The following is a 15,883-nucleotide window of genomic DNA, read 5'->3' as shown; positions in this document are numbered from 1 at the left end:
GCGACAACCTGTGATTAGTTTCAGATCAGTTTCAAAAAACGCTCAGTCAAAAATATTTAATGTTAATGTTGACCAAACGCATTATGCGTAAATTCTAACTAATTCTGGGAACAAGCCATCGATAATGGTCGGAAAACAATTACTTACATTGCGCATATTAATGTTTCAGCTTGACGTAGCACGTAGGCTTTAATAAACTTCATAAATCAAGTAGTAACGCGGTAGTTTCTTTGGCGGCCCCTTTGCAACAATGCACGTTCGGATACCACGCGCGCGATGGTAATTACCAGAAAAAAAGCTAACTAACTCGACAGGGGAGAAAGCGGAGTTTCGCGTGAAACTCCGCAGGATAATCTTTCACGTTGTGCCGGGTGGAAGTGCATAATTCGGGCTGTTCGCAAATTATGCAAACGAGTTACCGAAATGCAAGGCTTACGGGATACCAACTCGGACAATTTATCGAAATACTAATAAGACTAAGAAATATTTAATGTATTATTAATTAAATATACACTGAAAATATATCCTATTTCTTATATTTATTTAAAAAATTTTTAAATAATCTCGATAACATATAGAACAATTATTGTATATTTTATGTTTTGTTTTGTGGACCTGGCGTCGACGCTAATTACGATTGAGAAAACGTTTCAAAATAGAGATATTGTTATCTGAATTCTAATTACAAAAGAATTTGTTTGATTCTTGCTCTTGTAATTTTATCTTCTCCACGCGTACGTGCAATGTGTGAGGCCGCAATAAACCTGCAATTGTTATTACGCTTCAATTACCGAAAGAACCTCGTCGTCCCTCTGTATTATAGTCGATGGCGTAAATGAGACGCTGACCGATTCCGCTGTAAAGTCCCGCGATCGAAAGATATTACTGCGAAACGATAGTGTACCAATGAAACTCGGTGAGAATAACTTTCGCGGATTTATCTCACGGCGCGATCGCGAACAGGCGATGTACACTTTGATGATCTCCCGTAGCAGCAAGCTTATCCGTCCGTGATATCGCTCATGATATTAAATTGTCCAACGACGTTATATAACATTGCAATATCCTGGTGTAAATCTCAAAATAATCTAACAAAAAAAAAAACATTATTATGTCATAACATTATTATTTTTTGGGTCTTTATGTTTGCAGTGTTTCAAAAGGATTAACGCGGCATTCGTAAACAATATTGAAATAAATAACATAGTATAATATTAATATGCATATTATCAAGTTAAATTTTTGCGTCGCGATATTCCATGATTATTTCCTAGAATATAACGATGTTTGTATGTTTTGGTAATAAAATATTCATGCTTTTAATTAGATTACTAGATACAATTAATTAAATAAAGATATTCCAAATAATGTTACAAATCAAAAGTATAATTCGCAAAAATAAATTCGTGAACTTGTATATACTCTATTGAGAGACTCTGCAACTTACATATTTGCGTATCGTAAATGAAGAAAAAGTATTTTCATGATTAAGGACGCTGCTAGCAAAAGGGTTAATGTAATCCGTGCGACTACCGCTTAATCTGATTCCGAGTTGCAATTGTAGCAGCAATCGCGCGAACCACGTTTTACACATTTTGAAGTTAGATACGGCCTGGCCGATAAGCGTTATTCATTGGGTCATACTCTAACGTGTGCGTTTGTACTGACTCCTAGTATTTGCGTCTACCGTGCGCCTACCTCATCGAACCGCCCGCCCAGACCCCACGACATCGCAGTGTTTCGCATTTAATGCACCGTAAAGCGAGGTTACTTTGTGACCGCGCTGTTAATATGGAACACGATTTTATTCGAAAGAGTAGCGAATGGGTTTGCCCCATGTCGATACTAAATACAACAGCGAGGCTCGTAATTAATGTCAGCTATAGCCGACGCCAAACATGGCTAATGCTAAGCTTAATTAATAAATTTAGCTAGTATCAAATACAGCTTATGCTATATTCAACTATGAAATATATCTAATAATAAACAGTATTAACATTTAACTGCGTCTCTATTCAATTTATTGAAAGAGTGATGTTTAATTCAAACACATTAAATACATAGTTTGCTGTGAAAAACTATACTGAATGCTCGAAATATCTTAATTTATTTTTCTAATCGATTTCAAATAAAATCTTTAAAGATGCGATTTTTTTTTTTACAAATTTCTTTTATGTAAAAAGTTATTTATGTAACTTGAAACACTGAGAAAAATATTCGAAAAATAATGTTCAACTATAGATTTAAAATATGGATATAAAATAACAAAAATTGCAAGGATCAGCATAATTAACATTGTAAAGTGAAATAATGGTCAATGAAAATCTGCCCGTCATTGTTATAAGGAACGTCACGAGCATAACTGGAAAAATGAAAGTTTAGTGGCGCCTCGTTGCATATTCAATAGATGGTTTTCCGCTAAGGATAACACTGGCGAATACTTTCTACGCTTTAGCGATTTCCCGAACACTTTTCTCTTGCTTGACGAGCGATGTAACCTTCGCTTTGTCAGCCGCGGAGCCTTCGGCGGAATCAGGATGTTCCGATACATCGAGACGAGGGCAGTATCGCGTAATACGCCGCGATACTTTAGCGAGGCGCTTTACACACGCTCGAACAAGCAGCACCGGAGTTTACAAAGCGGTTTAAAGTTCCGCAACGGTGAAGAAACTCCGGTTTAATTTGGCGCGCATTAATGCGCTCGCGAGAACTTCAGCGGAAACTTCCGTCGCAGTAGCTAGGCCATGCTTTTTCTTCGCGCATCTTTCTATCGATCAAACGGTAGAGAAAGAAAAGTCCTCGGGCAAACCGATACAGAATTGTTACACAATAGAATTTATTTTCTGATCGCGCAAAAATTATCGATGTTTTCACACAAATTACATTAAAAATTAACTCGTTCCAACTATTCTCAAACAAATGTTGTATTAATGCATTGCGATTCGCAGATTAACGGGGTTAGATAATTTTCCTATTTTGTCGATTCTGTCTCAAATTTCTGATTAAGCAGGAAAAAACGGATTGATTTGTAGAGATTTGTAGAGGGTTAAACTGCTTATCTTGTTAAGTGACCGCTAAGATTTCTGCAGAAGAATTGCAAAGTGTGGAAAAGTGTGTCGAAGACAAAACCGTTCATATTTTCTATTTAAAGACTCGTGTATTAAATAATATATGTATCGTTTTTTTTATAACATTAGAAATAAAAACTATTTGTTTATTTTTGCACACGCTTTTACATTCTTTATCACGTACTAACTCATTTAGGGTAAATTCAAAACTGCGCGTTTCAATATTTGTATAGAGTCTTTTCTAGCGATATATACTTTGATGGGTTAATATCCATCGCAGAATTGAGTCGCGCTGGGGAATCGATTCCGGTAGAGACAATTCGAATTCACCGACGACGACGATGCTATCACGGGGCGGCTCTCGGATTTCAATCGGGGTCCACGTCGTGGACGAACGCGCAGCCGAACGTCGAGGGAACGTCAGAGTGAGCACGTACACGGCGCGGTGCTTACACGCGGATTTAGCCCCCGAAAAGCTTCCAAGCGAACCGTACACGAATATGAACAAACCGACGCGCTTCGCTGGGAAAAGCCCGGGGGTTGGCGGTTACCCCCAGAGACCAGAGAGAAGGATAAGCGAAGAGGGATGGTTTTAGCTTCTCTTTCTTCCGACGCCTCGAGGGGTGAGTTGACTTAACAAAAAGGTCTCGAGCAGTGCTCGTATGAATGTTAACGAGGACGCGATCGAAAAGAAAGTAGTGACGAGGATACGAGAAGGGAGATGAAACCGAGGGGAGGTGATTTCAATCGTGGATACGCAAATAAATCGGGTCAAGAGCGTGAAGGTAAGGCGAAGCGAAAAGCGCTAAACGTGCAGATGAAATGGAAAGGGAGGTGGGAGTGGTTTTCTCAGGCAGCTGAAGGAAAACCTGTGGAAAGGAGGGTAGAGCATTACGAGAAACAATGGAACGATCGGCCCAAGTTGCACGTGGGAGATCGTTTTATTATCGCGACTCGCCCCCGTTCGCGTCTTAATAAAGCCGGTCCGCATTTTTCTCGTTTTTTAGCGAAAAGCTGCCCGGCCACCCGCGCCCTCTCTTCTCTCTGCCTCTTTAAACCCTCCATTATCCTTCTTTTATTGCTCGCGTCTCGAACCGTGGAAGCAGTTAACGCAGGCCCAATAGAGCCGAACGTAATCTATTAAATAGATAACGCCACCTCCGTTTCTCGTCGAACTTGGCTCTCTTATTTCGCGTTCTTCGGCGATTTTCACACAATGCACTCAAAAGAACGCAATAAATGCAGCTAAAAAAAAAATAAAGTTTGTGTTGGAAATGCAGCTTTACATCCTACTGGAAAATACTAAAGTAGCAAAATATTCGAGTGTATGCACGATATTGTATAAATCTGTTTTTCCAGAATTACAAATGGAAAACGTTTTAAGCGACATTTTAATCATTTAGATATAAACGGAGAAATATCGCGATTACATTTGAATGCAGAACCACTCTTCAGTATCGTTCGAATATTTATACTTGATACTTATCATAGTGGAAGAAATGGGAGTATCATCAGAGAATGGAAGGGAGTGAAAGCCAACGTCGGTGGCTTATTCCGGAGTTATTTTTCACGGAACGTTGAAAAATTGCCGTCACTTCGAAATCGGAAATCGATTACACCGGCTGATTCGAGACGCGCGCGGGGCGAAACTGATGGCGCTTCGAGCCCGCTCGCCAACGAAACGCCATCGGCTTCTTCGAAGCGGGTGAGGGATGGATCTTCACTTCTTGACAAGGGATTGACGATAGATAGAGTCGTACATAAATCGCAGTCACGAGTAGACGAGACGGCGAGGCGAATTAATCTGCGCGAATAAAGATTTTTCGCGAGCCAAGAGTGAGATTGCGCTCGTTCGCGATTTGTGATTCGAGAACGGCGCATTACCATTTGATTTCGGTGCTGTTTGGTGAGTGATTTAATATGCACCGCTAACTCGTTCGGCTACGCAAAGTGCATGTGGAATAAGCGCGAGATACCGTTCGCTATGAGAGATATGAAAAGAAAATCGCGCGCTTTGTACGTTTCCCGTGCTGTTCTATGCGTGCATTTAATCTCTGCACAGGCAGAAAAGAATAATATGCGATTTTATTTGAAAAAGAGAAGCTTATAAGAGATATAAATAATGAAAAACAGCTATAAACTGCACGAAAAATGTTGCTATTAGAATCATACGTGTTGAATTCGCACGCTTCACATAAATATGAATCTCGCTGAAATGGAAGTTATAAAATATATTAAAAATTTATGGACTCAACTGCCGTTTCTAATCATAGAAGTTAAGTTCTTATTGCCAGCAGAAGTTCGTGATTTTTTAAACTAGTTAGTACACTTAAAAAATCTCTAATTTACATCGTAAAAAACGTACTACTTTTGGTTGGAATATGCGTCGTAACACTTTAATTTGGGTAATTTATAATAATACTGCAACAAAAAATTGAAACTAGAATATATTAAATGCACTGTCGACTCGGATATTTTATACTACACTATTGTAAATTATTTCAATAGTCGATGATCAGTAATTTTATATATCTTTATTTTCAAATCATATTCTCATAGTATTTCACTATTAAAAGATACAAATATGCGACCTTAAAATAATAAACTTGAACTGTTGAGTATTGCGGCAATAATCACTACCGGTATGTTTGAGAAGTTTCGCGTGTAATTTAACTGTATATGTAAATTTTATATTCAGTCTATAGAACCGTACTAATTAAATATTCGGAAGTGAACTACATTCCTCCACATGTCACATATACTTGCGAAACGCAGTATTATCTTATACCCGGCATTGTTTCAGACAACCATGGGAAAACTGATAGAAAGGCGCCAGAAAATAATTAAAGTACAATATACGAGAAAATCCATTCGCACTATCTCTTCATTTGTTTACTCAGTCGTATGGATGATAGCGCAATAAAAGAGATTTAATCACGACATTATTTAGCATCGTACAATGCGAAATTAAAATTAAAAATATTAATTTTCCGTTTTCAAACGGAGAATTAATATCATAAATAAATTTCAGTGGAAGTTGTAACTACATGTCAAATTCTATGAATGGTGTAGGGCGTGCTCGCGATAATATGTATGTATGGAAGCGAGATGAAAAAACGAGGAAAAAAGCAGTAAACATATATACGAGAAAAGCTGGATTTTCAATTACATTCAAAAGCGCCGTTAACACCTCGCGATGCGAATAGAAAACAGGCAAGATTTCGCACGGATCGGTTTGGGTAACCATTTTCAAGGGATCCCCCTCAGAACTAGGTCACGTACGCCGGAAGTGAATGTCAATGAAAATTAGAAATTTTCGTCACTTGTCACCGATGAAATTTGTGCAAATTTCCAGAGAACATTTCGTTCTCTCGACGTCATTTTGCAGACTAGAAATAATGATGGCCATAATATTTTTACATGCGTCATAAAGATCTCTACTTGTATTTCTACGTGTAATCATTCGACATATGCAGTAGATAAATATTTGTGTATGTTAAAAACATAAATATAATAAAAAAATATAAACTTCTATATAAAATAACATTTTTAAATGTGATCTCCTACATAGATATAAAAAAAATATTGAACTACTTTATCGATAGTAAACTAGGAATTCCAATTTATTTCACTATTTAACGATTTGAAAATAAAAATATATAAAGTTACTGATCATTAACTATTGGTATAATTAGTATAGTACAGTATAAAATGTAAATATCCGAATCGAAATTCTATTTCCACTTTCAATTAGACCTTTTACGTCTATTTTGATACTTTAAACACTCAAATAGACTTCTTTTGAATCTATTGACTACAATAGGGTCTCTGTGGAGAGTTTTAAGAAGTTTTAAAAGGGTTTCAAAAAAACCTCTTTTTAACCTCAAAGTGGAAAATTTTCCGATAACTACTATTTTGAGGCACAAGGTAGGGGTTCAAAAGGTCTAATTGAGGTCGGAAGTAGAAGTGAAATTTCAACTCGGGTAGTTCCAATCTCTAGCAGAACGTAAGTAATCATCGATTAATATTTCTGAATGTGCAAAGTTATATAGCGAGATACGCGCGATATTCTTGCGCAATACACTCGCACTTGGTTCGATTTGCTCGAAAATTGAAATCAAGATTGATTCGAGAGCTATTACTACTAGCGAGAAAATCTCACGGCGCGACGCGGAGAAGATCACGACAATCTCTTATTTTCCGCGCGACCGATCCATTCGGCGCGAATTGGAAAACGCGAGCGGCAAGCGAACGAGATTCTCGCTCAAGCAAGGACATGGGGTTTCGTTTGGCCACGTCCCACCGGCCTGGAAGGCATTTTTCATATAGAGAAAATCATGCGTGTTGCATCTTTTCCATTCATATCGAGAATATCTGACAACATTGAAATTCTCGCTTCTAAAATGTGTGAATTACACAAAATACCGTAAATACATGATAAACCGAAAGTTGTTATAAAATTAGATATATTGTATACTTTCGGCACTTGCTGCTTTTTTTATTATCCGAATAAGAGAATAAATAAAAGTCTATTTAATTATTCCCTTTTGGTCTGAGCGTTACGTAATAAAGTGTTCCAATGGAACACTTGGAAAGCATATAAAATACATCCTCGCTTGAGCCTTGAAATGGATCGATCTAATTGCTTACCATGATTTGTTAAAGAAGCTTTACTGTTAAAGGGAAACTGAAGCGTTCCTGCAGTAATGTAATGAAAATGCATCGGTTACAGAAAAATATAACTGAAAAAGTAACGCGCTATAATTAATTAATCGAGAAATATTATGAAAAATCGTGGAAGCGCAGAATTGCCCGTACGAAAGCATAGAATTCAACTAATATTGCGCCAAACACATATTATTCATCATAAGTGTTCTATCAAAAATTAAAATATAATCCACAAGATGAAGAATAGATGCAATATATTAATAAACAGCTGAAGAAATAACATTTCCATACATAAATATAATTATTCCATGCCAAAATTGGAAAAGCCCACCTATTATTGAAGTTATTTTACATAAAGTTTAGAAACAATTACAGTTGTTTACTGCAAAATGCAATATTTCTAAAAATAATAGGTAAAGATAGTCTCGCCGCGATCAGGCCTTCACGGGTTACCGGGGCGTGAGGTCGAGACATTTTATTGATTCCTCTTATCCTCAATGTTACTTAACACCGCACTCGCCAAGCCAACGATCGAATCATCGCGTCACAGGCACGTCGCTCGTTTAAATTTAGACGAGTGGTGTCGCGCCCGCGCGCTCGATCGCGTGAAACTCATTGAACTCGGCGGGAACAGTGCGAGAGGGTTAAAGCGTAAAGGGCGAGGACAAGAGCAGAAAGAGAGGATGAAACACGGCTCGCGTGGGTGGGAATCAGATTAGTCACGTAGCGGCGGTTACGAACAAGGAATAACGTGGAAGGGTGATCGCCACCGTTTGTACACGCTGGTTTCAGGAACGTGCATAACAAGCCTATAAAACGATGGATAATGGACAAATTTCGGTTGGAGATAACGAGAAGAAATTTACGTGCGTTGTGGAATCAAAAACAAAAGGATAAGTTAAAAAGGATAGAGGTAAAATAACGAAGAATTTTGAAGGGAATAAGAGACAAAAATAAAAATGACGAGAAGAAAGGAAAAAAGAACTAACAATAAGTAGTAGAATGGTAAAAAATGAACGAAGAAAGAGAGAAAGAGAGAAACGGAAAAATATAAGAATAAAAATAAAGTAGAATAAAGTGGAGGTAAAATTGGAGTTCGAAAAAGCGATGAAAAAAGAAGCAAAGAAATAAAGGCAGGGAAAATCGCGCAACTGTCGATATACACGAGCTGGAAAAAAGAAAGAGTAAACGGCTCAAGACGCAAGGAGGAGACGACGGTGGGTAACATTCGCGGAGGGAAATGCAAGGTGAAGAGGCGAGCGGGCGAGGTAATGCGCAGTAAATTGGGGCCGCCGCGTGTTGCCAATGTGCCACAAATCTTCGGTACCGAGGTCCGTCACGAGCCACGGTCCTCTCCGGGTTAGGTGGACGACGAAGAGACGTCGTCGATTCAGACGACGGGGACGGGGGTTGCGAGAGTTGCTGCGACCGGTCGTTTGCTGGCACAACGCCGTTCCGCAGCGAAGACCGTGTTCGCCGGCGGAACGATCGTCGAAACAACAATGGATGTCGGAATTATTTTGCTTATCTCGCCGACGCCATATATTCGTCGCATTGACGAAGCTTTACGGTGGAAAGGAAACGCGGTATAGCAAACGATGCTCTCAGACTGTGAATTTCGCCCTCGTGATTCTTCGAAGCGAACCGGCGAAGTTAAAATCGTTAGTCATGAAAACGATAAAGATAACCTTCTATTCGGGCTTACTTTATTAATGTTTCAATTCGCAAAATTAGGACGCAGTCATCTTGCAAATATAGCGGAAAAAGTATCATGTCTCTAAATGTGTAATATTGTATCATTTTTTAAAGGAAACGCAATTAAAAAATACTCCAATCTATTTAAAAATTATATACAATATTATTTAAAGTAAAACTTATATTAAAGTTTTAATTAATTGATCATAATTTGTAAGAAATAAAAAGTTAGATTTTGTATATGGCGTCTTTTGACAGATGCATCGAATGGCTGTTATATTGCGATGTATACTGATGCATAAACAGTAAAATGTAAAATCTTAACGCTAATCAAAAACATTCCATTAATTTAATTTTACAGTGAAAACTAATCTCATGTAAGTCAAATATATATTCAAACCCATTTACATAAAAATTTCACAAAATGTTATTTCTCAATAATAATCATATTTTATACTAAAGTGTACGGATCATTTTTAAATTTTATTATTATATAAATTACATAGATTAATAAGACACAGAATATTAATCTCATTTTATTAATTAAGTTGATGTGTAATGTAATCTATTCGACTATCTTCAACATGTTCGCGTTTTCTTCAATTTCACCATGTCATATTAATATTTAATAATAATATTCATTATATCAAGCTGCGGTGAATTCAGACATTTCGATAACAGAACATGCATTTCATTCTCCTGAGCATGTTTTAAATATTATTGATATCCCATTAGTATTTAATTGCAGTATTAATTTGCAGCTTGTATAAGATTTATATTTCAATTCTCAAAATACGTTTTTAATTCAACTTTTTACGGAATTTTAAAGAATTAATGAGCGCGTATAATTATTAAATTTTTAAGTTAATGCAGAATCGTACTTTGATAGTAAACTAACCGTGCAATTACATTAATTAATATGATAAAATCGTAGCGAAATACCGCTATATTTCTTATAGTTTCACATCATATACTATTGTTTACTAATGATAAATATAATTATCTTCCTTATCTTAACATATATTTGAGATTCATGTGTATTAATGTAACAAAATTTAAAGTAAAACTCAAATATTCGTGTTATCAAACACATTTTAAATGGATTTCGTGCTATTTACTGAACCTCATATCAAATATCTCGACACATCTTCCAGACTTCTCATTCTTTAGCATATCGAAAGATGTAGTTGCATGCTTCAAGGTTGCTGGAGAAGCGTGAGAATTTTTCATCGAGGAATCTTATCTTGCGGAGAGAAACTCGGCCCGCCTCGGGGACGCGACGCACTCTGTAATCACGCGTTGCCAACAATTTTTATTATCTCGATATTGTGCCGAGTGTATAATAGGATTACCGATCTATCCAGCGTAAATATTAATTGCCCAGAATGCGCTACGATGTAAGTGGCGGCCGTAAATTGCCCGGCAGCGCCTCCCCCTTACCGCGCATATAAATTCTCGTCGTCGCAGAACGACGGCAGAGAGGAGAAAGATGAGATCTCTTCATAGCACATGTCCCAGGTGGTCCACAACATCAGTGGAAATACACAAACTAGCAATTATTCATGACAATTATGACGTTTGGTCAATAGAGAAAGTCATTGCAAGCAACAACTAAGCGTCGAATATTTTTCTTGATGTGAAATGATTAATATTGAAAATTCGTGAATAATTCTATCTAAATTATCATATAATCGCATGCGAACGTCAAATTATACAATGTTTCATCTTGAAAGATCTTAAAATTAACATCGAATTTTAATTAACTCTATTATAAAAAATAAATAGGCAATCTTGAATATCCATTAAATCTCAACTTTACAAAGAAGAACATACTATTCTTGTAAATCGAATCGTTAATCTTTCCATTTCATCATCAATAAATCGAACGTTCCATATATAAATGTAACCGCATACGGTATTTACGAGCGATTAAAATTCGGTTGATGGATCCATTCGAAATCTAACGATTAGTGCCTGCTACAAATATAACGGGGTCATACTGTTTTTATTTCCGATCAGTGTAAGAACCGGAAATTCAGCTCTTCGTAAAAATTCTAGCAGCACAAGTAATCGCGAACGAGTAGCCACGAGTGAACGACGTCTTTCGGCGCCGCTTCGATGCCGATAGCGGCCACTGCAAATTTTATCGCGCGTTATTCGCGAGGTCAGCCCGATCGAGATCATCCTTCCTGCCGTTAACTAACGTTTTACGACGGCCATCAGGGTAGATTACAAAGTGGCGGCTATCGAGGTTTTATGTAATTTTTCGAAGAGCCGGCATATTTATACGCTTGCTAAGAGGAATCATTTTCGGTTTTATGACGGGCGGAACAGTAGTAAAAAGCTAATTGCTGAATAACTGAAATGATGCGCGTAAACTTGCTTAAAATGTAAAAGAAAGGAGTGGCGAATAAAGATACGAAAAAATAAAAGAGCAGGAATTTTAGCACTACCTAATTTCCCATAAAGTTTATAATTTTCACGGAAATTACAAATATCAAGTATGTGCTTCTCTTAAGCGATACAAAGAAATTCGACTTTTATTCTTATATCTTCTTTGTAAAATAGGCGATGGAATATAACAGAACTTTTCAATAATTAATCATTCCAAGATATAATTCATTTTTTTATAATGAAAAAATTTTCCTGGCGCTTTTAATTTCCCTCAAGCTCTCAATATTAAAGACCTCTACAATATTTTTCGGTAATAAAATTAATATGATCTCATCAATGCGATATCATGCTATTTTATTTAATTTTATTAATTGGCCTTCTCCCTTCTATATATCATACTCATTTTATATTCATTTATCAATCATCTGTCAATAATTCCGCATTATTTAATAATAAAATAAATATTATTTTAAATTTATTAAATATCTTAATAAACAATTGTATGATTTTACGTTACTAAAAATAATCTCATGATAAATACAGTATCATTATACTGTATTCAGTCTCGTCTCGTCGCAATTATTTTCAAAAGTGTACACTCGAAATGCGGAAGTTCTACTTCGACTTAAGCGCTGCCAATTCTCCGCCACTCGACTTTTACACCGCGACCGACGAATCCAGGTAAAAAACGCAGTCGAGAACGATATCGAATCCACATCCTAACTATCTATTTACTTTCGAGAGCATACAAAGCCTCTTCTGAGCCTCGACGGCACAACGCAAGCGATTCTGACTTATCTATCTTTGGGTTACTGCACTTCTTCCAAGTGTCCGCGTGTATGTGCGTACATGCGTGCGTGTACACCCAAGGACTTTGATTCTGTCCATGGTGAAATTTTCCAAACTAAGAAGTCACCACTTTCTACATACTCGCAGTTCATGATTAATGAAACAACTAGAGCTTATTGGTCGTTACGTTAATCATAAACTGTAAGTATGTAGAAAGATAACGACTTCTCAGTATGAAAAATTTCCCCATGGACAGAATCAAAGTCCTTGGGTGTACATACGCGTACATATACGCGAGTACTCACTTATATGCGTGCACATATGTCTATATAACTGCAAAGGGGAGTAGAATGGAAAGGGAGGACCGAAGGCAGAATACTGGAAACGCAACTGCGATGGTGGATTGGGTGCACCGGGGTGTATGATAATCGCACAGAAATAGAGAGGACACGTTGTCTCCCTCCAACCTCGCCGGATCTTCATCGTTTCTCCTCCTGACCCCGTGTGTCTCACTCGCGACCCCTCTCGAACATGTCAGCCTGAAATTGCTTCTCGAAATTCCGCTGCTCATTAATGCCTCGTGTGCGTCCAATGCGTCACTACATTCTAACCTTATCTGATGCTAGTTAACCCTTTTTTTCCTGTCTCCCTTTTACTTCATTTTCCTTCATTTGCACGATGCATCGACCTGATGATTGCACTTACCGTCTCGATGAAGTGTAAAAAGGATCATTAATAAAGCGACAAATTAAAAAAATATTCAAAAATTAACGAAAGGTCTGCTTTGTTTTAATTTTATCAAAAGTCTCTCTGTCATTTCATTCAACTAAAAAAATGTGTAATCTTTCGTCTCGACAAAATATTTGTAAAAATGATTAAACTCTTTCTTACAATATGATTCAAAACTTTCGTGTTTTTCATTTAGTCCCGTGGTTAAATATTAAATCTAAAGTTTCGTAACCGCACCGCGAACAACGTCTCAAATATTTTTTTTTTGTTTTCTCTCATTGGAAAGCTCTAGATTTATGAACAGAAAATAACGCCCCTCGTGCATTAGGCCGCGCCGGCTGGCATGCCTCGGCAATGCGGGTTTTTCTTCAACTTCCGCGATCAGTTACACGTCGTCGGAGATTGCAGCTGGTCTCGCAGTCGAGCTAATATGCGAGCACGGAAATGGTCCCGAGAGAAATTTGTAGGCGCCGTCGTCGGTGCCTGAGCGGAATTCTTTTCGGTGAAATACCCAAATCATGAAAAACCATTCTGACAACTTTCTCACGCGTAATGCGCGTGTAATCAGTGACAAAATAACAAAAAATGCAGATATGATGAAAGAGAGAACTGGCCTATATGTATATGCTAATCTAAAAATACGAATATCGACAATTTATAAATGTGCTGTACGTTTAAAAAAAAGTTTGAAATTGTTACTGAAAGCTACAGCGAAACTTGTGCTGCTTTTGCAGCGTAAAGAGATATCCGTTAATATATTACTAAAAATAACTACGTTTTATGCAATCTATGTGTAAAAAAAGAAGATAGAAGGTATTTCTAAAGCAGATTAGGATGTGACATTTTCTCACAATTTATGACAAAGATATTGACAAAGTACTTAGAAAAATTGCAAGATTCTTGTTACCGAGGGATTGCCAAGAAACTGTGCCGCATTGCAACATAGCAAAAACACATACTCGCACACATACGCTGACGGGATCTCCTAAATCAATTAGCACGAGAACGGTTTAATTCTACGAGCGTGCTACGGTATGTTCCCGGACTTAACATGCCGGCCGAAACCTCCCATCCATCTCACGGGGTTTTCCGGGGTTTACGGCAACAACGATCTTCCGCCCCCTGCACGTACACGTCACGGCCAATTCCACCCTCGTTATTAAGCTCTTCGAGGCGATTTTTGTAACCCATTTAAAATTTATAGGAGAACGTACATAATAGAGTTCAGCATAAATTGCATCATATAATTAACTTTAAAAAAAGAAGATACTAACAGCGAGATATAAACTCTAAAAGATCTTTTATCAGATAAATAATTCACCTAATTAATAACGCTAAATAATCTCATTATCGTGCACATTAGGAATCGAGATAACTTTGCATGATTAATTTATTTTTTCTGATAATTTCTTATCAATTAATTAACCATTTACTTCCTCGTATCTTGTACATACAATTAATAAATATTGTATATAAATTAATTATGCAAAATTATCTCAATTCCTAATGTACACGAGTATAAGATCATTTCGTATTATTAATCGGGTGAATTATTTATCTGATAAAAGATCTTTGCGCATATACAAATGGGTAGATGCGCATGTTTACTTGCAATAAGACTTTTGAAACACTCCGTTTGCTATTACAATTATCCGAAGCAAAACTAGTCAGCTATAGTAGAATCTTGTACGACGGTTGCGCCTACCGACGTGATAATTTAAAATGTACTCGCTGCAAAGTTAAAGAGAACATGCGGAAGGCGGCGGGATGCAAAACTGGCTTCTGCCTGCGGCGAGTCGCGACTTCGCGAGAAGTTCTACGGGATATGCCGCGCGTAAATATCCGCACGCGTTGTAGCCGGTCCCTTAATTGGCGCAAGGATCGAAAGGGGCGGAGGGGAAGGGGGCTCTCGGGGGGGTTTACCCGCGGCAAGGAACCGCGGTCCGAAATCGTAAATACTTTCTCGCACTCACCTATATTTCGTGCGACGACGGCACAGCCGTTGGTTAAGAACCACGCAAGTAGCAGACTGCCGAGGATCGGAGCTCCTCCTTTCCGTCGACCCTTGCGGCACTCCATCGTGAGGTTCCGAGCTCCGACTACGCCTGAAAGCAGAGAAAGAAACGATCACGCTCTGTGCACTGGGGCGTGCTGCTTCCCCGATGAGTCTTGCATTTCGCGCGAACTATACGCTCACCCCGGAGTGCATCACGATTTCCAAGAACACGTACGTTCAGTACACCGAGATTGGACGCCGCGTTATTATTGCGTTTACGTAAATCGTATACTTTACCGGTCGGCCATTCTTATGCTCTTCTTGATTTTTTTGTACGAAGACGCGCGCCGACTAACGGTCGTGATTACGTGGAAATCGCAATGTTTGCAATCGGCGAAAGCGCATTCGTGCCAAAATACATGTCATAAACTAGATTAAAGTATAGATAGGTATGTTCAATAGATATAGGTATGTTGAAATTGATAAAATTTGCGAATCGTGTATAAAGTAGATATTTCTTAACAATGATTGAAATGATTATTCT

At 37.8% G+C, this 15,883-nt stretch overlaps 1 protein-coding gene across 10 annotated transcripts in view; it reads right to left on the bottom strand.

Moving 5' to 3' along the window:
- The window catches only part of LOC105193213 (latrophilin Cirl), an 803,058-nt gene that overhangs the window by 235,194 nt on the left and 551,981 nt on the right, over window positions 1–15,883 (bottom strand). For all 10 annotated transcript variants that reach the window (XM_039454371.1, XM_026133332.2, XM_039454374.1 and 7 more), the window contains one exon: window positions 15,317–15,448. In XM_039454371.1, coding sequence (XP_039310305.1) covers window positions 15,317–15,448 — 132 coding nt within the window. The remainder of the gene's footprint in view (window positions 1–15,316; window positions 15,449–15,883) is intronic.

The sequence above is a fragment of the Solenopsis invicta genome, chromosome 10, assembly GCF_016802725.1.
Source record: "Solenopsis invicta isolate M01_SB chromosome 10, UNIL_Sinv_3.0, whole genome shotgun sequence".
NCBI lineage: Eukaryota > Metazoa > Arthropoda > Insecta > Hymenoptera > Formicidae > Solenopsis > Solenopsis invicta.
This window is presented reverse-complemented; position numbering and strand designations above follow the sequence as displayed.